This window comes from Pseudochaenichthys georgianus, chromosome 19 (genome assembly GCF_902827115.2).
Source record: "Pseudochaenichthys georgianus chromosome 19, fPseGeo1.2, whole genome shotgun sequence".
Taxonomy (NCBI): domain Eukaryota; kingdom Metazoa; phylum Chordata; class Actinopteri; order Perciformes; family Channichthyidae; genus Pseudochaenichthys; species Pseudochaenichthys georgianus.
The window spans coordinates 26,373,608-26,401,301 of NC_047521.1; the positions used below are offsets into that span (position 1 = coordinate 26,373,608).

The 27,694-nt window shown below is 41.6% G+C and overlaps 2 protein-coding genes across 2 annotated transcripts; one reads left to right on the forward strand and one right to left on the reverse strand.

Annotated features, from left to right (window-relative positions):
• Positions 1-162: 162 nt before the first annotated feature.
• Positions 163-2,072, reverse strand: phf5a (PHD finger protein 5A). Its single transcript, XM_034107832.2, has 4 exons — positions 1,937-2,072; positions 1,597-1,620; positions 907-1,073; positions 163-368 (listed from the first exon to the last, which is right to left on the reverse strand). The coding sequence occupies exons 1-4, from the start codon at positions 1,986-1,988 to the stop codon at positions 279-281; spliced, it is 333 nt and encodes a 110-aa protein (XP_033963723.1). The 5' UTR covers positions 1,989-2,072; the 3' UTR covers positions 163-278.
• Positions 2,073-2,457: 385 nt separating this feature from the next.
• On the forward strand, positions 2,458-17,212 carry aco2 (aconitase 2, mitochondrial). The gene is made up of 17 exons (XM_034107831.1): positions 2,458-2,535; positions 3,784-3,926; positions 4,480-4,738; positions 5,534-5,626; positions 5,732-5,890; positions 6,281-6,431; positions 7,146-7,250; positions 7,468-7,559; positions 7,965-8,070; positions 8,596-8,753; positions 8,840-8,913; positions 9,134-9,245; positions 10,913-11,191; positions 14,336-14,527; positions 16,490-16,622; positions 16,834-16,955; positions 17,048-17,212. Exons 1-17 carry the CDS (start codon positions 2,500-2,502, stop codon positions 17,177-17,179), a joined length of 2,346 nt encoding a protein of 781 aa, XP_033963722.1. The 5' UTR covers positions 2,458-2,499; the 3' UTR covers positions 17,180-17,212.
• The last annotated feature ends 10,482 nt before the right edge of the window (positions 17,213-27,694 follow it).

Here is a 27,694-nt window from a genome sequence, read left to right on the forward strand (position 1 = left end):
GTAAAACATCTGTATATACAAGTTATATTTTAAATCAAATGACGTGTTTTGTTTTTATGTTGATGGTAAACATAGGATTGACATTTTAGTAACCAAATATTAAGTGACTGTATATAGTTGTGATGTGATAACATTAAAAACAGAGAGACTCAAAGACAGAAATATAAAACAGAGTTTTATTGACAAGTCAAAAAAAAAAACGTTTCTTGAAGATGAAAAAAATTCTGCAAAAGCTGAAAAACTAAAACACGGACTGGACGGGCGGGGTCTTGGGTTCTTCACCTCTTCTTGAAGCCGTACTTCTTCCGTTCATAAAACAGATCTGTCTTCGAGCTGCCCAAGTTCACAATCTTAGGACAGCCGTCTCGCTGTGAAGGAAACAGAACAAGACAGTTTAGAAAACATCTTTCCAGCTGCTCCGTAAAAGTCCACCATTAACCATTGCAGGTAACAAAGCTCTCACATGTGCTCTAACTCAACAATTTCCCAAATCGGAATCAATAAATGATCCATCTATATGAGATAAGATGGACCTTTATTATTATTATTATTATTATTGTCCGGCAGTGGCTCAGTCAGTAGGGGCTTGGACTGTGAGCCGTAGGGTCGCCGGTTCAAGTCCCTGATCAGACCTAAATATGGAGTGTGGACTGCTACTTGGAGAGGTCCCAGTTCACCTCCTGCCCTGCCGTGGTGCCCTTGAGCAAGGCACCGGACTAACCCCCACCCCTGAACATATATACATATTTCGTCATGTGTACATATTATTTACATGTGTGTGAAAACAGTGTATTTTATGTCCAGTAATTGTGTCACATATATCTATCTTTCAAACATGGCTTGAATAAAACATCATTTAGAGAACAGATAAAGAATAAGTAAAATGTTTTTAAAGGAGACACTCACGTCTTTCTCCTGGATGGTGCACTCTTTGCAGTAGTAGGCGTCGGACACCCCGGGCCCTCCGCAGATGACGCAGCGCCCCTGATAGGAGCCGTAGTTACACTCATCACAGATCCTCACCAGCGTGCACGGCCGCACGTAGGAATCACAGATCACACATTTACCGTCACCTGAGAGGAGGAGCAGAGACAGGAAGTGTTAGACATAAGAGAGTACAATACAGGGATGAATAACACATCCTTTGCCGTTGTGGAAACAGCAACTAAATGAATGTTACATTAAATGCAGATATATTTAATTACAATAATTACAGAAATACAATTATAGCTTTGTGATGAAAAAGGAAATAATTGTGGTTATTGACAACTTTCACAACACAAATGCAATGTAAAAAATCTTATGTGTAATAAGCTATGAATTGGTTTGACACAACAGTAATGATGACTTGTTGTTAATGTTATTTAAAGGTTAATTAGTAGATAATGTCTTTAATATTCATGTAATTAATTGTATAATACAGGAATCTAGAAGTCTGTTTTCAGCTTTATAGGTGAATTCTCTCAACAAATGTAGAACTTACGTTACTTTAACAGATACACAAGTGAGAACAAATATGACAGCATACTTAAATATGTACCATACGCTTAGAAAAAACATTTAATTATGAAATTAACTAAAGGAGGAAACACTTACATTTTTCACAAAGTCTCCCAATAGCTGTGGAATAAAAACAAAGCAGAGACAGTCAGGGTTAGATCACATCACTTTGTTGGATTAGAGTGAATATTCTTTACCCATAATTACAGTAAAACTCTGTATTAACTACACTGAAGTCATAACTGTAACAATAACATTAATATTAGTGAGATAGAAGTTAAGAAGCTAACATCATTGCTAACGTTATTTCAATGAAATCCATGCTGTTACTGTTAGCATGGAAGCTAGCACGAGTTTAACAACAATATAAGCCACCAGGCTTCAACACAGATACAAACGTAAAACAGTGCATGAAATTAAAGAGGTTTTAACATACCGACACCGGCTTGTTTTCTGCAAAAAATCAAATCTGGATGATGTTTAGCCATTGTGGGATAACGTAAGAAACGTAAGGAGAGCGCTACTGGTTCAACTTCCACCTTTGACCGGGGAACTGAGTGTGGGAGTTTTTCATTACCGCCACCTAGCGGCTGCAATACATATATAGATAAATGACAAAGATTATTAATAATATCTTGCTTATTATATATGTTTTTCCCTTTTTTAAATAATACGATAATAATTGATGTCATTAAAATATTGATGTGCATAAAATATTTATTTTCTAAATAAAAAGAAATAATAATTAAAACGATCCACATCCTTACAGGTGTATACAACTTAATCCAACATTACAATTCTATATTGCATGAATCAAATGTTATTATTTGTATTATTTCAAATATTAAAATAATATTAACTCATTGAGTCGATTCTACGTCAAAATCAAATGTTGTAAATAATGTAAATTAATTATAAACTAGAAAGAAAAAAGAGAGACCGCCGGTTTACAAAACGGTGACGTCACAACCGGCCGTCACATCTTTGTCAGTGAACAAAATGGCAACCTACTGTCTAACTGCCGCCCGGCTCCAGGTAAGAGAGGAAAATGAGCGAATTCAACCATAATTATAAGCCATTTAAGGATGTAACCTACTATCTAACCTTTATTGTATTAATTGTAGTGGTTACCTGGCATTTTTAAAGCTGTTAGAAGGATTTGTAAGGGTAAATGAGAGAGTAACGGTCACCGGTTGGTTGCCCAGGTCACCGTGTCCTCAATGGAAAACAACCAAAACCAGCCTAATAAAAAACAGCTAATGTCTCTGTTTGTATTAAATTATCATCTTCACAAACAGATCTTATAGGTTCACAGCTAGGTTAGATCGATAAATTGAGTTTAGGGTTTAAATAGCAAGGTTAACCACAAGGTTAGAGCTCTCAGCAGGCACTCAGGGTAGCAACATGTGAAAAAAGACAACATATATGTATTTTAATTTAAAGATTTTTACATCAAAAAAGTTTTTCTTTTTTTATGTAGTTGCACATGCTCTATTGGAAAGGTTTTCTCATTCAGCATGATGTGTCAACAGGGTGTGTCATATGCAGAGCTGTGCATTTACTTAAATACAACATGTAAAGTGATTACAACTTTTGATGTATGATTTTGAAATGGGATTTGATGCTGATACTTTTGTACTTTTACTTGAGTAACATTTTGAATGCAGGACTTTTACTTGTAACACAGTATTCCTACACTCTGATACTTCTACTTTTACTCAAGTACAAGATCTGAGTACTTCTTCATCCGTATGTCCAGCCAGCAGTTTACTGTTAAGATTTGACTCGTTTTATTACACCTAACACAATAAAGACTAGGTGTTTAAATCTTCTTATATCTGAACCAATTGGAGGTCTAATTGAGGGATAGTCTACCTGAGTTTAATTTCTACATTGAGCTGGACAATGTAGAAGAAAGATACCAGAAAAGCAGATCACTTTCTGCTGAAATCGACATAATAAGAAATGTGTTTATAGGCTTGGGAAATGACATGTTGTCTAGGTAATGACATTGTACTGAATTACTGTTTTTACCTGGCCTTGTATGGTGTTGTGGAAAACCAGAGCAAAAGAATAAACTCCAGTAATACATAAGTCAAACTAAATCTGAGCATCCCAACTCGTAAAAATACCACATAACCTAAATATAAAGTACTTTAACCAGCCTATTTCTTTTTGTGAATGAACCCATAATTAGATTTCCAATGTATGTTTTGACTCTTGAATTACCGTGAATGATTGATTTGCTCATCCTTGTGTTTTTCTTGTTGTTCCTGTCTCCAGCTGGTGCTGGGTAATGGTGCGCGGCGCCTGCATATATCTGCAGCGTACAGAGCCAACGCCAAAGTGTCTATGAGTCGCTTTGAGCCCACTTCCTTCATCAACTACGAGCGGCTCCAATCCAACATTGACATTGTGCGATCGAGGTCAGTCTGCTCCTAATCTGATGTTTATTTGCTCTGGTTGAACTCGCAGTCTCTTCCAAACACTCCGTGTGATTGTTTGATGTCTGATGTTTGTCTGTCCTTGAACACCATAGTTTTTCACCAAAGTTGTAGCCTTTATAAGCTCTTGATAGTCAGCCTGACCCCCAGATTCTCACTACTTCATTCTTTTGCTGCTATCTAATTTGTAGAAGAAAAAAAGTAACTAATAATAAAAAAGATTTAAAAACAAGTGAATAATAAAAAAAAACTCACTTTTTCTTTTTTTTTAAACTTAGTTTATTGGGTTTTTTCAACAGCATACATTTATTCTATCAGAGCATGTATAAAAAGTAGGTAAACAAATCTTCACTTTACAGAGAAATAGGTAAAGTAACAATGTAAATACTGCTTAACACCAGGGCAAACAAAATCCCACAGACAGAAGACAAACAAAAACAGACAAACAAAAAATAAACAAATAAATAAATAGAAAACCAGTCAGCTAAAACAAAAATGTCAATAAACTAAATGTGATTTAATATCTCTTCTCCAGACTCAACCGACCCCTCACCCTGTCAGAGAAGATCGTGTACGGACATCTCGATGACCCCAAGAATCAGGAGATCGACCGCGGGCGCACGTACCTGCGTCTGCGGCCCGACCGCGTGGCCATGCAGGACGCCACGGCCCAGATGGCCATGCTGCAGTTCATCAGCAGCGGCCTGCCCAGGGTGGCCGTGCCCTCCACCATCCACTGCGACCACCTGATCGAGGCCCAGACCGGAGGGGAGAAGGATCTGGCCAGAGCAAAGGTGAGGGTCCTCACAAGTATATGTATTTTAAACCAGTATTTGTACTCCTATGATGTGACTTCACAGATCATTTCTGCTCATTTGTATGAAATAAAGAAGATTCAGTTAGTTATTATAATGAGACTTTCTCAAAATAATCTCTTAGCATCTCGTAATAATGAGAATTACAAATTATAATAATATTACAGATTAGCTATAAACTTTCTCCAAAATAAATACTCTGATACAAGACTTGGTATCTAAAAAAGAAAATTAGGGAAACTTTGTCAAATGAAGTATTGCAAAAGGATAACTAAATAATTGTTTCACGAGTTTGTCATTAGGCCCCTTCACACCAAGGACTTTTCCCTTTTTAGTTCCTGGGATTTTGCGTTCACATCAAAAAGAGAATTTAGTTCATGAGAACTTTCCCCCCCTTTTTAGTCCCTGCTAGAGAGGTGGTACGCATGCGGACCCTGCATTGGACAGTCGGACAGGTAGGTGCCATGACTTTGGGCGGCAGTATACGCCGTGAAGTGGTTTGCGGCCTGCCAGTAAACCCGAAGAAGAAGAAATGACGTCAACGGCTTCATTTGCCTAATCTTCCCTAAGGGAACTTATTCCGGTGTGAACGCGATCTGCTCTTTAGTTCCATGGGGGAACGAAGTGCTGGGAACTAAGTACGGCAAAGCACTTAGTCTGAAAGCGGCTATTAATAGACTGAATTACATTTTGTATCTGATTTTTTTCTTTTATCACTGAAGTCAATGGGCTTCCATATGTTAACCAGAGTTATCACCATGGTTGTCGTGTTAGGAAATCAACGAGGAGGTCTACAACTTCCTGTCCAGCGCTGGAGCAAAGTACGGAGTCGGCTTCTGGAAACCAGGCTCTGGAATCATCCATCAGGTATTACGTTTCCTTAAGTTTGTTAAACATTTCCAGAAAAATGACCAACATTGAGGCCACTGTAATTCAATTAGCATGCTAACTTTAAGATTTGATATAAAACAGATCATCCTGGAGAACTACGCCTACCCAGGAGTGATGCTCATCGGCACAGATTCCCACACACCAAACGGCGGTGGCCTCGGCTCCATCTGCATCGGAGTCGGAGGAGCAGACGCTGTCGACGTCATGGCAGGAATCGCCTGGGAGCTCAAGTGCCCTAAGGTTAGCAGAAAGCAATGTCAGCTGTCTTATAAACAAGGCTTACATGCACACTAATGTACAAGACGCATGCACTCTTTCCGGTTCACGGGCCAGCTCTGGGAATCTTACATAATTAACTACAGATTGATGCCCAAAAGAAAAGCACACATTATGATTGGAAGGAAAGAGACAGGATGTGGTTGAAGTAATGAATGAGGAAGAAAAAGTCCAGCGCCTATGGTAAACCTTCAAGAAATCCTATATTAGTGGACAATCCATTCCGTAACGATGTCTAATCAGAAAGGACTATTGTCTCTTACATAATGGGGCAAAAAGAGCAATAATTTGTGCATGTGTCTGCGTCTTATTGGACCTCCTAACCATAATAAACTCCCCGTCTCTGCCGCTCAGGTGATCGGTGTGAAGTTGACGGGTTCCCTCTCAGGCTGGACGTCTCCGAAAGACGTCATCCTGAAGGTGGCCGGCATCCTGACCGTGAAGGGAGGAACGGGAGCCATCGTTGAATACCACGGACCAGGAGTCGACTCCATCTCCTGCACTGGTGAGTTTTTGTTGTTGTATTTTTTAACTGTTTATTTTTCATTTTTACAAATCAAGACATATCCGGACATCGGACTTTTCCATTCAAATGACAAATAATAATATGGTTAAACAGAATATGAAATAAAATAAAGTAAAACAGTTGCAAGTTAAAATAAGGAAATAATCAAGATAATTATAAAAAATTAAATTAATAATATTTTAAGGTGGGGTAGGTAATTCTCTTCAGAAACACTTGTTATATTCCATGGAATGCTCTTAACATCCCGAAAGCAATGCATATCTTAAATGCTTTGACAATAAATCCATAAAAATATGTAATCTGTGGAAGCAGTAGTACTGTAAAAAGCACGACCAATCATCTGAGCCGGCTAAAGTAACTGGATGGCCTACCTGCCTGTCAGCCTTCCATCTGTGCACAAACGTATCTCGTGCCCTCATTGGTCATGTGCGCGTTCGTGTGTGTTGGAGGAGGGTCTCTGTGAGGAAGGGGCAGATTTGTTCCGGCTGCGTATTTTCAAATTCTAGCGCACTCGAGCTGGTTTCTCCAAAATTACCCACCCCACCTTTAACAGAATAAATAAAAGCATTTTACCCAAGGAGTGACATCTTTAGCAGAGCAGGGTCGGTTACACACTTTATTACAATTGAATAACTTAGTTTCTTTAGCTGTGTCTTTCTATGTTTAATATTCATCTGTTTTGATTGTGTTCAGGAATGGCCACCATCTGCAACATGGGAGCAGAGATCGGAGCCACGACCTCAGTGTTCCCCTACAACCATCGCATGAAGACGTACCTGGAGAAGACCGGACGGGGAGGTGTGTTGAGGGCTTTTAGTCTACAATATATGTATTTATTTTTGTTTGTTGAAATGTTCAGGGCACACATAGATCAGCAGTTTAGTTTCTTAAGTTGGAATGCCCATTTTTCAGAAATAGAATAAAACTAAAGTTATGAAAAAAATGAATTCCAAAGAGTATATATATTTATATATGGCAATACTGATTTTAAACAAAATATTTTGTTTCTTCGCAGATATCGCTGCCGTGGCCGATCAATACGCCGACCTGTTGGTTCCTGATGAAGGCTGCGAGTACGACGAGCTCATCGAGCTCAATCTGGACGAGGTCTGTCCTTGTTTCTTTTCCTTTTTTATGATCTCTCAGCTTTCATTGGATACTTCAAAGTGCAGAGCAGGAACATGAAATACATGACGGGAGAGACATCAAAGAAAGGGCTCTGACCAGGCGTCATTTAACACGAGATGTATGAGGGAAAACCAGACTTTACCACAGAGCATTTTATTTACCTTGTAGTTTTTTTATATTTTGCTCAAATAAACTAGATTGTTTTATAATATTTAATGTGTAGAAGACGTCTCTAAAATACACGTTGCACCCTCACCCTTACAATTAAACATAACAGCCATAATTTGCTGCAGAATGTTTGAGGGAGAGGTTCTCTTCATAACTTCCAATGTGAGGTTTATCTGAGTATGAGTATCTTGAATGTTGTGTTGCTCCGTTCTGCAGCTGAAGCCCCACATCAACGGGCCCTTCACCCCCGACCTGGCTCACCCTGTGTCTGAAATCGGAGCAGCGGCTGAGAAGCACGGCTGGCCCATGGAGGTTAAAGTTGGTAAGAACCTTAAGCTTTAGTCATACGTTTGAAAATAGGTGTTAGAAAAATCTCACTGGTCCCCGGCTTGAGCTTCAGCCTCAGGATCCATGTGTCTGGGATCCTCTCCAGAAGGGAAGGAGTCATCACATACAGAGCATCAGCTAGTTCCTGAGCAGTGTCCTTCACATGCTGATATCCAAGAGAGGGAGTCACACAGTCTCAAGATGGAGGAACAGAAAGCAGTATTCAATGTTTACTTCAGATTAGCTCCACGTCAGAAATGAGCATGCTTGATGTCTCTCTCCATAGAGGCTGAGTCATCATGTTAACCACATGGCTATCATCTGCCTCAAGCAGTCCTGATGCTCTTCCAGGTCATCACACTTCCTGTCATGTTCACAGCTACAGTTGGGATGCCTTTGTTAGCATGTTGCTCTCATGTTGGACGAGGACATTCAGTATTCTCCCAACAATAGGCATGAAAATGACTGGTTGTTTTTTTAGCAAGACGTTCTCTGAGATTCCATCTTTCCCCTTTCTAAGGTCTGATTGGCAGCTGTACCAACTCCAGCTACGAAGACATGGGCCGCGCCGCCTCTGTGGCCAAGCAGGCCTTGGATAAAGGTCTGAAGTGCAAAGCTATTTTCACCGTCACCCCCGGCTCCGAGCAGATCCGTGCCACCATCGAAAGAGACGGATATGTGAGTGTTGGAGCACAAAGAAAGCAGCGAGAAGATGTATGTCTCGGTATATAAAAAAAGTAAAATGTGCGTTTCTCTTCCTGTAGTCAAAGATCCTGGGAGATGTTGGAGGTGTGGTCCTCGCCAACGCATGCGGACCCTGCATTGGACAGTGGGACAGGTAGGTGCCAGGACTTTTAGTGTGTGAAAAGTATAATTTGACCAGAGTTTTCTTAAAGGTCACCTCCCTTATGGATTATGGGTAATGCTGCAATGATCTGTTTGGTGTTTCAGCCAATCAGAGACATGTTTTGTATATATCTGAGACCTGTGATGTATTGATGAAAAACAGTATAATAGGAGACCTTTAAGTTCAAATGTTGTGTGTGTTTTGCTTTCAGGCAGGATGTGAAAAAAGGAGATAAGAACACGATCGTCACGTCCTTCAACAGAAACTTCACCGCCAGGAACGACGCTAACCCCGCAACTCACTGCTTTGTTACTTCCCCCGAGGTAAACTCACTCGAAGGAACAATTCCAATCCACCCTCCTAAACTCGGTCTGTCGTCACACTCTCTGCCGAATGAAGCCACTGTATTCAATTTAATTACAGTGGTGGATAAACCTCCCTCTCTTTGGAAGAAAAGGGAACTGTTGCTCCCATAGTTTCTGAGCAGCATCTCCCTAAAAAAACAATAATAATAAAACAGAAATTCTTTAGTGGCTCTACTCGTTTGAACTACCGTACTTTTCGGACTATAAAGCGCACCTGCATATAAGCCGCAGCAGCTAAATTGTCCGTCTGTCTTGCTCTCGTTCTGTCTCTCGGTTCCACTTTTACTTTGGCGCGCTACCTGTCTCACTCTTTTCCGGCCTCCAGCTTTTCCTGCTGGAGCCGCCCCTTAAAGGTGGCGGGCGCGGACCGGTCCTAGAGCCCATAGAGTTAAAGGTGGTTAATTTTACCTGTAAAATCCGTAGATTTAGGAGGTCCCCTAGTGGCCGTTAGCTGTACAAAAAAATGGGGAAAAAAGTCGCGGCTTATAGTCCGAAATGTACGGTAATTAAAAGAAAAACCTGTAAATACTCAAAATTACAATGTCATTTGTTGTAAGTGACTTTATAACGATATCAAATGGTGTTGTGTTTGCTAGTAAATGTTTGCATCAGTGTTCATTTCGTCAACGACCTTTTTTACACGACTAAGACGAGAGGATGACGAGCTAAAAATAGATTATTGATAATAAAAACTATGACGAAATGTATATTTAGTTTTCGTCTTGTCTGTCAAAATGCGTCTTACGTTTCTAACTTGCAATATCATTATTTCCGCTCTCTTCACTCCAGAAGAGCGATCTCCCTGTCTGTGTCGTGTGTGTGCGGGGGGCGGGGCCTCTCTGTGTGCGGGGGGTGGGGCCTCTCTGTGTGTCGGGGGGTGGGGCCTCTCTGTGTGCGGGGGGCGGGGCCTAACAGACACGGCCTGCACACAGATTTTTAATAGTATTAGTACCGTTAAAAGTAAAGTGTTAAGAGAGTGAAATATTAATTTACGATTTTCAACACTTGATCCTGTCACCTTGATTCCAATTTCAGATTCCTCCAATTAACTGAATTAGTTTAAAGAGAGAAAACATTTTGACGAAAAGTTAAAATGTAATGATTTTTCATCGACTAAAACTATGAAGGATAAAAAGGACTACAATTTGACTAAAACTAATGACCATTTTCGTCTAAAGACTATGACTAAGACTAAATCAAAAATAGCTGCCAAAATTAACACTGGTTTTTATGGAAGAGCCGAAGCGTGTTGATGTCGGTGGGAGGCTGTTGGACGTTTCCATAACTCACCTTCACGTTGATTAGTTTGGAACAGCGCTTAATATCATTGACTATTCACCTAGATGTGTATTACGTAGATTAGTTGCAGTGGGTGTGGAGAGGATGAAGGGGCCATATTGGAATATTGCTTGAATCCACATCACTAGATATTCAACACTTTGCTAGTGGTGTACAATCAAGCTGGAGAAGACCGGACGTGGAGGTGTGTTTAGGGCTTTGATTAATTCGTTTTTTAATATTTTCAACGTCATTACTATTACTGATATTTGAAAAAACTAAATACATTTTATTAAAAGTAATATTATGAGTCTTAATGTCTTCTATCTCCACTTCTCCCTCCTCAGATTGTCACTGCCATGGCGATTGCCGGCACATTGAACTTTGACCCGGAGACGGATTACCTCACGGCCGCCAACGGGGAGAAGTTCATGCTGGACCCCCCCTACGGAGACGAGCTTCCTGCCAAGGACTTCGACCCGGGCCAGGACACCTACCAGCACCCCCCCCCCGACGGCAGCAGCCTGAAGGTGGACGTCAGCCCGAAGAGCAACCGGCTGCAGCTGCTCACACCCTTCGACAAGTGGAGCGGAGGAGACCTCGAGGACATGAGGATCCTCATCAAGGTCAGAGCCTTTTAAATTAACACACCTCCTGTTGTAGTTAATGTTTTAAAGGTCACCGATTATGCAAAATCCTCTTCTCCATGTCTCCTCTACATCAACATGTGTCCCCTCTTCTTCATGTCTCTTCTACATCAACATGTGTCCCCTCTTCTTCATGTCTCTTCTACATCAACATGTGTCCCCTCTTCTTCATGTCTCTTCTACATCAACATGTGTCCCCTCTTCTTCATGTCTCTTCTCCATCAACATGTGTCCCCTCTTCTTCATGTCTCCTCTACATCAACATGTGTCCCCTCTTCTCCATGTCTCTTCTACATCAACATGTGTCCCCTCTTCTTCATGTCTCTTCTACATCAACATGTGTCCCCTCTTCTCCATGTCTCTTCTACATCAACATGTGTCCCCTCTTCTTCATGTCTCTTCTACATCAACATGTGTCCCCTCTTCTTCATGTCTCTTCTACATCAACATGTGTCCCCTCTTCTCCATGTCTCTTCTACATCAACATGTGTCCCCTCTTCTTCATGTCTCTTCTACATCAACATGTGTCCCCTCTTCTTCATGTCTCTTCTACATCAACATGTGTCCCCTCTTCTCCATGTCTCTTCTACATCAACATGTGTGCCCTCTTCTTCATGTCTCTTCTACATCAGCATGTGTCCCCTCTTCTTCATGTGTCTTCTACATCAACATGTGTCCCCTCTCTTCATGTCTCTTCTACATCAACATGTGTCCCCTCTCTTCATGTCTCTTCTACATCAACATGTGTCCCCTCTTCTTCATGTCTCTTCTACATCAACATGTGTCCCCTCTTCTTCATGTCTCTTCTACATCAACATGTGTCCCCTCTTCTTCATGTCTCTTCTACATCAACATGTGTCCCCTCTTCTTCACGTCTCTTCTACATCAACATGTGTCCCCTCTTCTTCATGTCTCTTCTACATCATGTGTCCCCTCTTCTTCATGTCTCCTCTACATCAACATGTGTCCCCTCTTCTTCATGTCTCTTCTACATCAACATGTGTCCCCTCTTCTTCATGTCTCTTCTACATCAACATGTGTCCCCTCTTCTTCATGTCTCTTCTACATCAACATGTGTCCCCTCTTCTGCATGTCTCTTCTACATCAACATGTGTCCCCTCTTCTTCATGTCTCTTCTACATCAACATGTGTCCCCTCTTTTCATGTCTCTTCTACATCAACATGTGTCCCCTCTTCTTCATGTCTCTTCTACATCAACATGTGTCCCCTCTTCTTCATGTCTCTTCTACATCAACATGTGTCCCCTCTTCTTCATGTCTCTTCTACATCAACATGTGTCCCCTCTTCTCCATGTCTCTTCTACATCAACATGTGTCCCCTCTTCTCCATGTCTCTTCTACATCAACATGTGTCCCCTCTTCTCCATGTCTCTTCTACATCAACATGTGTCCCCTCTTCTTCATGTCTCTTCTACATCAACATGTGTCCCCTCTTCTTCATGTCTCTTCTACATCAACATGTGTCCCCTCTTCTTCATGTCTCTTCTACATCAACATGTGTCCCCTCTTCTTCATGTCTCTTCTACATCAACATGTGTCCCCTCTTCTTCATGTCTCTTCTACATCAACATGTGTCCCCTCTTCTTCATGTCTCTTCTACATCAACATGTGTCCCCTCTTCTCCATGTCTCTTCTACATCAACATGTGTCCCCTCTTCTTCATGTCTCTTCTACATCAACATGTGTCCCCTCTTCTTCATGTCTCTTCTACATCAACATGTGTCCCCTCTTCTTCATGTCTCTTCTACATCAACATGTGTCCCCTCTCTTCATGTCTCTTCTACATCAACATGTGTCCCCTCTTCTCCATGTCTCTTCTACATCAACATGTGTCCCCCTCTTCTTCATGTCTCTTCTACATCAACATCTGTCCCCTCTTCTTCATGTCTCTTCTACATCAACATGTGTCCCCTCTTCTCCATGTCTCTTCTACATCAACATGTGTCCCCTCTGTGGAAAGAGACTCTGAAAGTTTCAGGAACAAAGATTTTCTCTCTTTTTGATCCATTTCTATAAAAACCTGTCTGAAAATGAGCTGATCAGATTTTGGCCACTTTATGATGTCATAACGATGTGTTGTCTTGTGTAACCATTAGCCAATCAGCAACAAGGTACCCCCCCCCCCCCCCCCCCCCCCCCCCTTATCACCTGAATCTCCTCTAGAGCCCCATTGAGTTCTTTGTAACCAAATGTCTCTCAGAGGGGCGTGGGGAGGGGCTCCTTATTTTCATCTAAAGTAACAGACAGAGAATCAGCACTTTGGAAACAGGGCTGAAACAGAGGGGATTATGGGTAATGCTGCCATGATCTGTTTGGTGTTTCAGCCAATCAGAGACAGGCTCTGTATATATCTGAGACCTGTGATATATTGATGAGAAACAGTATAATAGGAGACCTTTAAAGTTCTCACTGCAGCTGTGTTAAAGATAGGACGGCGCGATAATCTTGATTATACTCAATCCAGGGTGGCTTGCTCAAAGTGGGATGTAGGAAATCAGTTAATTTTGAACATGCAGTACACATTTTTATGTCATTTCTTATAGGACGCTGTAAAAAAAAAAAACTGTCTCGCAGAAGTATCTAAAGGGAAGTAGATTATCGGGAAAGAAGTGAAGCAACAAAGCAAAGTTAGACGTGTTGGGGTCTGAATAGATCTGCCTCCACGATCCCCCGCATTGTTTGAACTGATTTTAAAAATAAAAGCCACCTTTCTCTGAACATTATTTCATTTAATAAATCAGTTTCAGTCTGTCAAAATTAAATAAGTAAAAAAACCATAATTAGTTGAAAGTAAATGAAGTTACTCATAAGTTTTATAAACTACTGCGTCCGACCCGTCAGAATAATACATTTCAATCATGTTAATATTCAGTTAAACATTTTTACAAAACACAAGACCAATATCGCTTCTAAATGATGAGGGACATTCTGAAAGTCTTCTATTGAGCGGTGTCCCCTCACATTAGTGTACTGGAATGATCACAATGGTCTGATCGTTAAATCAAACCGTATTTTAGTAGAAAATGTTGCGATGTAATGACTGCAACATGTTTACTCTCTTGATGTCGCAGGGATATGTTCATGATTGATTTGGTCTCCGCAGGTGAAGGGGAAATGCACCACGGATCACATCAGCGCTGCCGGCCCGTGGCTGAAGTTTCGCGGTCACCTTGACAACATCTCCAACAACATGCTGATCGGAGCCGTCAACAGCGAGAACGAAGCCATCAACACGCTGAAGAACTACCTGACGGGGGAATACGATGGAGTCCCTGACGTCGCCCGCCACTACAAGGTGAGGGCGATCGAGGGCGATCGAGGGAGACTTCGTTATTGGCCCGAAGCTGATCTTTAACGAGACACTACTGATCTCCTCGGTCAGCCTGACCTTTAGCATTTTAATAATTAAAAAGTGGGATTCACAAACTTCAAGATATTCTCCAACTTCTGCATTTTATTTATGCTCTGACCAGAAGCGCGTCCGTCTCGTTTCTTTGACTTCTTTGTTTTGGTCCTTTTTTACTGTTTGAAACTCAAAAGTCGCCAACTTGGAATTCAGGCCTAAATATATTAGGGCTGTCGGTCGATTCAAATATTTAACCGCGTGATGTCCGTAGTTAATCGCTGATCGACATTTTGTATCCGTTCTAAATGTTCCTTAGAGGGAGATGTTTCAAGTTGTTAATACTCGTATCAAAATACGAGTGGACAAATATGCTTTATGCAAATGTTTGTTTATTATCATTTGAACAATGACAAATATACTCCTGAATATTCTCAACACAACAACCTCTTTCTCTCTCTCTCTCTTTCTCTCTCTCCCTCTCTCTCTCTCTCTCTCTCTCTCTCTTTCTCTTTCTCTCTCTGTCTCTGTCTCTGTCTCTCTCTCTCTTTCTCTTACACTCTCTCTCTCTTACACTCGCTCTCTTATACTCTCTCTCTTATACTCTCTCTCTCTCTGTCTGTCTGTCTGTCTCTCTGTCTCTGTCTCTCTCTCTGTCTGTCTCTGTCTCTCTCTCTCTTACACTCTCTCTCTTTTACTCTCTCTCTCTCTCTCGTGAACGCCCCCCTCTCTTCTAAAACCACTCTTCTCTCTCTCTCTCTTACACACTCTCTCTCTCTCTTACACTCTCTCTCTCTTACACTCTCTCTCTCTCTCTCTTACACTCTCACTCTCTCTCTTTCTCTCTCTCTCTCTTACACTCTCTCTCTCTTATACTCTCTCTCTCTCTTACTCTCTCTCTCCCTCTCTCTCTCACACTCTCTCTCTTATACTCTCTCTCTCTCTTACACTCTTTCTCTCTCTCTCTCTCTCTCTCTCTTACACACTCTCTCTCTCTCTTTCTCTCTCTCTCTCTTACACTCTCTCTCTTATACTCTCTCTCTCTCTCTCTCCCTCCCTCCCTCCCTCCCTCCCTCCCCCCAACCCCGTGTACTTCTTTGCACTGAGCCAGTTGCTCAAACAGACAGGCCTGTTTACAGCAGTCGCTCCTCTGTCTTCACACCAGTCAAAGCATGAGACTGAAGTTCCCACCGTGGGTCAGAACAAAGCGCTGTGATGTGCAGTCGACACGTTGGACGCAGCCCCTCGTCCTCCACGATGTTAAGCTGTAGCCCCCCATTTAGCCATCGCTGTCGTTGTCCAGGCGTCTCCCCGGCAGACTTTAAAGTGCAAGCGAGCGGCAGGCTGTCGGCATCAGCTGTGTGCTTGCTGTTTAACACACCTTTTCTGGTATCCATATCTCTCGCTAGAATCTCCCACCATCCAACAAACAACAACAACGACGTCAAGCCTTTGGGCTCTGAAACTACGGGGCGGGCCGCGGACAAATACACATGCGTTAATCGCACGTTAAAATAATTAGTGGCGTTAAAAAATGTTTGCGTTAACTTGACAGCCCCAAAATACAAAATATATTATTGTGTTCAACTCCTGTTTTCCCCTCAATAAATTAACCGCTTCTCTAAAAGCTGGTGATGGCGTTTCGAGCTGCAGTGATTATTTAATCAACCATGTAGTTGTAGAAAAATCCCGTCTAAGCAAATATGTCGCTATCATCACCATCGTTATTTGAAAATGTTCGGGTTCTTAACCAAAAGCTCACAATACTTTCTACACAGTAGCTGCTGGGAATATAGTTGAAGGAAAATGAAGCGTCGGGTGCAATCCATCGAATGTTTCATTACACCAACAACCTAACACATTTCTACAGCAGGAGTATACATCTGATTAACACGGTGAGTCTTTCCCCCGTAGGCTCACGGTGTGTCCTGGGTCGTGGTCGGAGACGATAACTACGGCGAGGGCAGCAGCAGGGAGCACGCTGCGCTGGAGCCCCGACACCTGGGAGGAAGAGCCATCATCGTCAAGAGCTTCGCCAGAATTCACGGTACGGCACGATAATGGGGGAAATATTGAACCGTTTATTTACTATGAAATCACAGCATGTTGTAATTTCAGATGTACAACACCGTAAACCAGATTATTCAGCCTGGCAGAGAAACATACGCAAATGATCCCGCAGCTTTAATTTAAGTTTGATGTGAATAAACGCACTCCACCATTCATCCTCTCCATAACATGTCTCCTCCTATCTCCAGAAACCAACTTGAAGAAGCAGGGGGTTCTGCCTCTGACCTTCAACGACCCTTCGGACTACGACAAGATCTGCCCCGATGACAAGATCTCCATCCAAGGACTGAAAACCTTCGCTCCAGGAAAGGTAAAACAGACATAACGGACAGTGGTCGGTTGCTTTTCGACAGCTGTGCATGAAAAGTGTCCTTTCTATCAACTTCTCCTTGTTCTCCCCAGCCCGTCACGGCGGTGCTGAAGCACAGCGACGGCAGCGAGGAGTCGATCGTTCTGCTGCACAGCTTCAACGAGACGCAGATCGAATGGTTCCAGGCAGGATCCGCCCTGAACAGGATGAAGGAGCTGATGTGAGGAGCGCAGAGCAAACATGTGGAGGAGGGGGAACGGGGGAGACGGGGGCACGGGGGAGGAGGGGGCACGGGTGGGGAAGGATGAAGAATTGAGTTAACGATCGCTCCGCCAGCTGCATCGGAAATGTGTCGCTTGACCTCAGAGTTACACGTCGATAAGGTCAGACGATGTTGATGAGGGAACAAAAGCAACTGCTCTGCGGTCAGTACGGTACGCTGCTAAGTCAGACGGGGGAAACCAACTCAAAATCAGTCTACACACACACACACACACACACACACACACACAGGAGGATGTTGTTGCACCCACTGCATGAACATGTGTCATTCAACCAACCCCGGTGTTCTTTACACTTCGCCGGGCCGTCAGGAGTTCATAAGAGATGCTCGACGATCCACAAACGAACTGATGGACGCACATGTTCCTTAATATCCTTTCTGTCTGCCCCATAAGTGCCACAATGCTACAATACAATGTCAACAAGGTACGGCAACAAGCACAACAACGAGCAGACCCAGCTGATTTGTAGTGATCGCTGAAAGGCATTCTGGGAAACGTAGGCATGGGGCAGCTTGAGAGAAAGTGGATTGCATCTTTTTTAGCGAATGATGTCTTTTAATCAGAGTCCACATTGTCAAAAGGGTACAGAGAACAATTCCAGACTTTACTTCATATACAGAAAGACTTTAATACTGTGTGTAAGAACAAAGTGAAACGCCCATTCTTCGTCCCTGCCTCCGTCTTTAAACTGCCCTCCCGATCAATCCTAAACCTCTCAACAAGGTCAAAAGCATCGCAAGGTTTCCCCACACCTTGTTAGTTTATTTATTTATATATTTGATCCTGCAAATGGTTCACATGCTGCATGCTTTTTCCATACAACTCTTTTTAATAACACACGGGTTAAACGTGGACCCGTGTGTTCTTCAGTGTCCTTTTCTGCAGGGCAACGCGTCACCGTCTGTGTTCCTTTTTACCTCAAAAAACAAAACATCGGTGCAGTCAGTTTTGTAATGGTGCTTAGAGAAATTCAAAACTGATGTCAGACTGCGAATGATCCCTCGCTTTAAATCAGTACAAAGACTTAGCTCCAGATTACTGTGACGGCTGGTCCTGGTGTTTTTAAGTGGATGTTCTGAACAAACCCGATGAGAACGAGATGCGTTTAGTTCCGCTTTACGGTCCCATCGTACTGAACCACCCAGAGGTTAATCAGCTGAAGGCGAAAACCACTCTCTCAAGGACTGTATGTGAAGTGTCTGATTTCTTGTACATTAATGTGTTGTTATTTTCTCCCAGATTATCTTTTCTGTGTTACAGAAATGCCAACGGGTTGTAAAATAAAAAAAATCACAGATCTCATTTATTTACATCGACTCCGGCGAGTTATTTGTGTTTGGTTTTTATTGTGTCAAGAAGTTTTCATGTTCAGGTGTATATCAGTATTTAGTGTCTCTACTTTAAAGAGTCCTTTCCTGCTGATGTTCAGGTGTATATCAGTATTTAGTGTCTCTACTTTAAAGAGTCCTTTCCTGCTGATGTTCAGGTGTATATCAGTATGTAGTGTCTCTACTTTAAAGAGTCCTCTCCTGCTGATGTTCAGGTGTATATCAGTATGTAGTGTCTCTACTTTAAAGAGTCCTCTCCTGCTGATGTTCAGGTGTATATCAGTATGTAGTGTCTCTACTTTAAAGAGTCCTCTCCTGCTGATGTTCAGGTGTATATCAGTATGTAGTGTCTCTACTTTAAAGAGTCCTCTCCTGCTGATGTTCAGGTGTATATCAGTATGTAGTGTCTCTACTTTAAAGAGTCCTCTCCTGCTGATGTTCAGGTGTATATCAGTATGTAGAATCTCTACTTTAAAGAGTCCTCTCCTGCTGATGTTCAGGTGTATATCAGTATGTAGTGTCTCTACTTTAAAGAGTCCTCTCCTGCTGATGTTCAGGTGTATATCAGTATGTAGTGTCTCTACTTTAAAGAGTCCTCTCCTGCTGATGTTCAGGTGTATATCAGTATGTAGTGTCTCTACTTTAAAGAGTCCTCTCCTGCTGATGTTCAGGTGTATATCAGTTTGTAGTGTCTCTACTTTAAAGAGTCCTCTCCTGCTGAGCCCAGTCTGCTCTGATTGGTTAGCTGGCCGGCTCTGTTGTGATTGGTCAACTGCTTAGTGATGTCCCGCCCCTTAGCCTATCACATACAATGTTTTGGAGCGCTAGCCAATAGAACCACATGTTACATAGTGATGTCAATATGTTCAGGAAGTAAACAAAGGAGTCCAATGGAGTGCACTAAACGCTATAAAACACACTGAAGGAAAGGGAAAACACCCAAAAAGAGTTTGTGGAAAAGCTGCCTCTAAATTGAAACATCTTATTTGAAAGATGTCTAATTGAATTAGCATTTTTATTTTATTTTGCAGGACATTCCTCATAGCTCACAGCTAGAGTAAATGAAATAAATCGACCCTAATTTCCCTTCTTTTTAAACAAAACAAACCCGAAAGTAACATCTCCATGCACGAGGAGAACAAAGAGGTGCCTGTATTGAGGGTGAAGCCCGCTGTTGTTTTTTAGCACAGTAACCCCCTGCACCTCCTCCGTCTCTCCATCTCTGCCTCCCTCTCACTCGCGTTATCCCGCCTGTGTGTGTGCACACCCATACCAAGACCCTCTCACTTATTCCCCGCATGTCCCCGGAACTCATTGCATAACCTGGGGCTCGTATCAGGACAAGACACGGGTCTGACAGGCGGATAATCGGCGCTTCTTTACGGGTAAGTAATCATGAAATCGATGGGTGTTTGTGGATGATTTGTAGCTTTTACACACCCGAGTCTTTGATTCTCTCTGTGGGGCTAGACAGCGACATTATTGTGATAAAAATGGCTTTATTTTAACACATATTTACCCTGTGTGTTTTTTTTATATTGAAACACGCCTTTTGTGCCACATTTTTGTATACTCGTCTTATCTTCACCGAAGCTGCCACTGTGAGAATGTTCTGGAAACAAGGCGCCTGAAGGCTTTTATATTGAAATGAATTATTTAAACTCTGCCAGCTTTCACTCTCAAACGCATCAAACCATAAAACACTGTTTGTGTGTAAAAATACCTACAAAAAGGCTCATTTAAAGTTTAAAGACTGTGTGTGTGTGTGTGTGTGTGTGTGAGACGTGCCTCCCATGCTGATGCACAGGCATGCACAGTGTCCATGGTTTCACAGGGAGGTGCTTTTGGCCTTTTGTCTGTTTTCTTTTCAAAGCTACTCCGGCTCTTTTCCGCCACTGAATACTCTTTCAAAACAAAATCCATTTACTGGTATACTCTTCCTCTTATCCCCAGAGGAATATACTCTTCCTCTTATCCCCAGAGGAATATACTCTTCCTCTTATCCCCAGAGGAATATTCTCTTCCTCTTATCCCCAGAGGAATATTCTCTTCCTCTTATCCCCAGAGGAATATACTCGTCCTCTTATCCCCAGAGGAATATTCTCTTCCTCTTATCCCCAGAGGAATATACTCGTCCTCTTATCCCCAGAGGAATATACTCTTCCTCTTATCCCCAGAGGAATATACTCTTCCTCTTATCCCCAGAGGGATATTCTCTTCCTCTTATCCCCAGAGGAATATACTCTTCCTCTTATCCCCAGAGGAATATACTCTTCCTCTTATCCCCAGAGGGATATTCTCTTCCTCTTATCCCCAGAGGAATATTCTCTTCCTCTTATCCCCAGAGGAATATACTCGTCCTCTTATCCCCAGAGGAATATACTCGTCCTCTTATCCCCAGAGGAATATTCTCTTCCTCTTATCCCCAGAGGAATATACTCGTCCTCTTATCCCCAGAGGAATATACTCTTCCTCTTATCCCCAGAGGAATATACTCTTCCTCTTATCCCCAGAGGAATATACTCTTCCTCTTATCCCCAGAGGGATATTCTCTTCCTCTTATCCCCAGAGGAATATTCTCTTCCTCTTATCCCCAGAGGAATATACTCGTCCTCTTATCCCAGAGGAATATTCTCTTCCTCTTATCCCCAGAGGAATATACTCGTCCTCTTATCCCCAGAGGAATATACTCTTCCTCTTATCCCCAGAGGAATATACTCTTCCTCTTATCCCCAGAGGGATATTCTCTTCCTCTTATCCCCAGAGGAATATACTCTTCCTCTTATCCCCAGAGGAATATACTCTTCCTCTTATCCCCAGAGGGATATTCTCTTCCTCTTATCCCCAGAGGAATATTCTCTTCCTCTTATCCCCAGAGGAATATACTCGTCCTCTTATCCCCAGAGGAATATTCTCTTCCTCTTATCCCCAGAGGAATATACTCGTCCTCTTATCCCCAGAGGAATATACTCTTCCTCTTATCCCCAGAGGAATATACTCTTCCTCTTATCCCCAGAGGGATATTCTCTTCCTCTTATCCCCAGAGGAATATACTCTTCCTCTTATCCCCAGAGGGATATTCTCTTCCTCTTATCCCCAGAGGAATATTCTCTTCCTCTTATCCCCAGAGGAATATACTCTTCCTCTTATCCCCAGAGGAATATACTCTTCCTCTTATCCCCAGAGGAATATACTCTTCCTCTTATCCCCAGAGGGATATTCTCTTCCTCTTATCCCCAGAGGGATATTCTCTTCCTCTTATCCCCAGAGGAATATTCTCTTCCTCTTATCCCCAGAGGAATATACTCTTCCTCTTATCCCCAGAGGAATATACTCTTCCTCTTATCCCCAGAGGAATATACTCTTCCTCTTATCCCCAGAGGAATATACTCTTCCTCTTATCCCCAGAGGAATATACTCCTCCTCTCCTTGTAGGTGTTGTATGTATGCCTTGTCACCTGTCAGAATCAACATCAGAATTTCTTTATTTGTCCCACAACGGGGAAATGTACATTATTACAACAGCAGAAGTATAGTGCAGATAAAGTAGAGAGAATAGACTTATATTAAAACAATAAGTAGTAGAGTAGGCACACGTTATTAATAATACAAATCACAATAAGTAATAACAAAGAGAGATCAGTACATCATGGTAAACAAAATAGTAGTAGCAGTATATTTTAAGAAAAAGTGACCATACAAAATATAGAAGTAGCCGATAATGTTTACAGGTTGTAAATGAATTACACACGGATATATTGTACAGAGTTTTATATTTACAGACAGTCTTCTCCCCTGTGCCTCTATGATGGCAGGTGTGTGTGTGTGTGTGTGTGTGTGTGTGTGTGTGTGTGGTGTGTGGTGTGTGTGTGTGTGTGTGTGTGTGTGTGTGTGTGTGTGTGTGTGTGTGTGTGTGTGTGTGTGTGTGTGTGTGTGTGTGTGTGTGTGTGTGTGTGTGTGTGTGTGTGTGTGTGTGTGTGTGTGTGTGTGTGTGAATGGGTCAGCTCCATTGTTTACAAACTGTAAATGTTGATGGTGCTGCTGGGAACACTTGCAGGAATTGGACAGAAGCCAACCTGTAGTTTGATAGAGAAAACAGGAAACACTTACACTATATTGATTTGGCTTTGAAAAATAACCAACGCAAACATCAGCAGGAGACGACTCTTTAAAGTAGAGACACTACATACTGATATACACCTGAACATCAGCAGGAGAGGACTCTTTAAAGTAGAGACACTACATACTGATGTACACCTGAACATCAGCAGGAGAGGACTCTTTAAAGTAGAGACACTACATACTGATGTACACCTGAACATCAGCAGGAGAGGACTCTTTAAAGTAGAGACACTACATACTGATATACACCTGAACATCAGCAGGAGAGGACTCTTTAAAGTAGAGCCTAAGAGACACTACATACTGATATACACCTGAACATCAGCAGGAGAGGACTCTTTAAAGTAGAGACACTACATACTGATATACACCTGAACATCAGCAGGAGAGGACTCTTTAAAGTAGAGACACTACATACTGATATGAATCTAAAAATGTGTTCTCTCCGTCCTGCTTCCACACTCTGCTAAATTTAGACTGACAGGCAGGCAGAGTGTAACTAAATGGATCCCTGAATTCATCCGACTTGGGCAGATGTGACATCAACATAACATTCACGAGGAGGTGGCTGCTCATCGTGACACCATGTGTGTTTTGACAAGCAAGCTATTACAAAGTCTGTCGCTGGGAAATCCAATGATATATTCGTACAAGGAACTCGGAACGACTTTTAAACCGGAGGAAATCAGGTTTTGGTTAATTTCAGAGCAGATGTATCGGTCTGTCTTTGATTAGTTGTATTGCTACAGTACTAAGTTGACAATTTAAAGGGGACCTATCATGCAAAATGCACTCTTGTACGTCTTTTATACATGAACATGTGTCCCCGGTGTTCCAGGGAACTCACCAAGTGTCAGAAAACACAACCCTCTCTATTTTCCACCATACCCAAATCTCTAAAAAAGGGGCTGCAACGGATCTGATACAGACGGATCCAGATTTGAACACTTTACTGACGTCAGTAAAGTGGTGCTACGGCTATTGGTCAATTCTCCACCTATTGGGGAATGAGAGGTTGGGCCACGGCCGGCCATTGCTGCTCGAAAGCGCTGGAGACGCTGTAGTATATATGCCAGGCCTGTAAGTGGCGCTGTAGTCTGCCACAAAAGCAGCGAAGAAGACTTCCCGCACATGGTTGCCATGGTTGCCCTTCTGTTTATTCTCCGCTGTGGCTCTTTTTCTCCCTCCTCGAGGCAAGCGTTTGCGCCTCCTGCTTTAAAACAAATGAATAATGACTCTATATAATCATATGTGAGGGATAATGTGCAGCGACGCGGTCATTATGGGGAAAAGAACACCGACAGGCTGATCAGGTGCCCGACGCCAAGCGGAGGGATCTAGATCGGCATGAAAGCACATTATGCAATGTGCACATTATCCCGCTTATTACACATGGCCACATTCTCAACAAAGTAACGACATGACTCCCAATAGTAATTGAAATGTTTTTATGGATTTAGAAAAACATTTTATTGATTTAAAAAATAGTTGTATTGATTTAAATTGACATGCATCCGCTAAGAAAAGTAGTCCGTTGTTACCGTTTGAACTAACGTAACAACGGCAGGAACTGCTTCGCTAGCGTTTTTGAGGAGCTTTTTGATTACAGATTTGAAAACATCATTGCTTGCTTTAAAAGCAGCACAATTCATGATGTCAAACCTTGGAGAGTATCTAGATGTCCCTGCCCTGATGCCAAAGTAACTGGTAACTGAATATGTGTCGCCGTTTGATGTCTTTGTCTGGACCGCTGCGTAAAAAGGAGGGTTTCTGCCCAGTTACTTCTCTTCTTACTTCTATAAGAATAAAACACGGAGGACGGAGATCTCTTTTTCTCCCCCTCTTCTGACAGCCCAGCAGCTGATCTCAGAGCATGCTCCCCTCTCCTGCAGGGGGGCGTGGTCAGCTGCAGGGGGGCGTGGTCAGCAGCAGCTCACAGAATCAGCCCCCTGCAAAAACAGCGCTGGAAAGAGCAAATAGAGCAAAATGAGGCTTGGCTAAAATGCAGGATCTGTTTGGTATTTTGAAAAAAAAACCTATATTTATATACTTTATATAGGTATGGCCCTACAATATATTGTTCAAATATAGCATGATAGGTGTCCTTTAAATAATATTTCTCCCTATGCAGTTATACTGGCGTCTGTCTGGAAACCATTAACCTGTTTTCCTCATTTTAAAAGCCGTGTGATGTACTAGAAAAGACAAAATGTGTCAAAAGGCCATAATAAAATGATATATGAATGTGATTGTCCACTTTCAAATCAAATCAAGTTTTATTTATATAGCACGTTTATAAACGATTTTTGGTCGAGCCAAAGTGCTGTACATATAATAAAAATAGCCTACAGTAGAGACACTTTACAGCAAATACAACAGCACAGATTGTTCAGAATATCAGTATGAGAAAAAACGACACCCTCTGTCCTTAGACCCTCTGTCCTTAGACCCTCACACCGTACAAGGAAACACTTCCAGAAAAACCCACAGTTTAAAGGGAACATGGGAGAAACCTCAGGGAGAGCAACAGAGGAGGGATCCTCTCCAGGACGGACAGACGTGCAATAGATGCCGTGTGTAAATCCAAGAGATAATACATTTACAGCATATAGACCGAATGTTAGGAAATGCATGTGTCTGTAATGAGAAGATGAATCCACGAGGATGTCAGCTACAGTCCTGAGGGAGCCATCAGGGAAGCAGCATGACGAGACCCAAGGCAGGACCGCAGAGACAGGTTCAGCCACGACCCGAAGTCCACGACTTAATCCAGAACTCAGGATAGAGGATCCAGGACCACAGCAAGAGGATCAGCCTCGACTCCGGATCCCGGCGTAGATATAGATACAAGACAAGAAGAAAGGTTTGGCTGGGTTAATGGGAACAAGAGAATACACAGACACAGACAGAGAGGGAAAAGGTCATTGGATAAAAGCTATTCTTGATAACCCTCTAGAAAGATCTCATGAACTTCCCCACTCGATCTATCAAGACCCGAGCAGTTCTATTAGATATAGATAAGAAACAGAGATAGGGATTTTTTATTTAGGTATATCTTTAAACTAACTTCATCAAAATATTGATTAATTTTAAGAATTTTAACTCGTTGTTTACAAAACGCAACTGTGGCTTTTTATGAAAAAATACTCAGAAATGTCTTATTTTCTGTCTATTTATTGCTCTTTTTTTTCAAACAATCTGGGTTAATGAACATCAATCGGGCTGACTTATGTAAAAAACAAACAAACAACAAGTTAGTAGATGAAGTGGCCTGATCCACTTTATCAGTATATATATTATGTCTTTAGTTTTATATAATATTGCATCGCTTTTAGACCTTTTCCCAACATGATTCATCAAGCAGATTGTGCACGTCTTTTTCAACCTTTGATGAATAATACCCAGAGGTGGGAAGTAGTGGAGTACAACTACTTTGTTATTGTACTTAAGTACATGTTTCTGGTATCAGTACTTTACTCCACTTCTTATTTTTCTGACGACTTTTTACTTTGATTTCTTACATGTTGAACCCAAATACCTGTACTTTCTACTTCTTACATGTTGAACTCAAATACCTGTACTTTCTACTTCTTACATGTTGAACTCAAATACCTGTACTTTCTACTTCTTACATGTTGAACTCAAATACCTGTACTTTCTACTTCTTACATGTTGAACCCAAATACCTGTACTTTCTACTTCTTACATGTTGAACACAAATACCTGTACTTTCTACTTCTTACATGTTGAACTCAAATACCTGTACTTTCTACTTCTCTCATGTTGAACTCAAATACCTGTACTTTCTACTTCTCTCATGTTGAACTCAAATACCTGTACTTTCTACTTCTCACATGTTGAACTCAAATACCTGTACTTTCTACTTCTTACATGTTGAACACAAATACCTGTACTTTCTACTTCTTACATGTTGAACTCAAATACCTGTACTTTCTACTTCTTACATGTTGAACTCAAATACCTGTACTTTCTACTTCTCACATGTTGAACTCAAATACCTGTACTTTCTACTTCTCACATGTTGAACACAAATACCTGTACTTTCTACTTCTAACATGTTGAACACAATACCTGTACTTTCTACTTCTTACATGTTGAACTCAAATACCTGTACTTTCTACTTCTTACATGTTGAACCCAAATACCTGTACTTTCTACTTCTTACATGTTGAACACAAATACCTGTACTTTCTACTTCTCACATGTTGAACTCAAATACCTGTACTTTCTACTTCTTACATGTTGAACTCAAATACCTGTACTTTCTACTTCTTACATGTTGAACTCAAATACCTGTACTTTCTACTTCTTACATGTTGAACACAAATACCTGTACTTTCTACTTCTCACATGTTGAACTCAAATACCTGAACTTTCTACTTCTTACACGTTGAACACAAATACCTGTACTTTCTACTTCTTACACGTTGAACACAAATACCTGTACTTTCTACTTCTTACATGTTGAACCCAAATACCTGTACTTTCTACTTCTCACATGTTGAACACAAATACCTGTACTTTCTACTTACTTACATGTTCGAACACAAATACCTGTACTTTCTACTTCTTACATGTTGAACACAAATACCTGTACTTTCTACTTCTTACATGTTGAACACAAATACGCTGTACTTCTACTTCTTACACGTTGAACACAAATACCTGTACTTTCTACTTCTTACATGTTGAACCCAAATACCTGTACTTTCTACTTCTTACTGTTGAACACAAATACCTTGTACTTTCTACTTCTTACATGTTGAACACAAATACCTGTACTTTCTACTTCTTACATGTTGAACTCAAATACCTGTACTTTCTACTTCTCTCATGTTGAACCCAAATACCTGTACTTTCTACTTCTTACATGTTGAACACAAATACCTGTACTTTCTACTTCTTACATGTTGAACTCAAATACCTGTACTTTCTACTGTCTTACATGTTGAACACAAATACCTGTACTTTCTACTTCTCACAT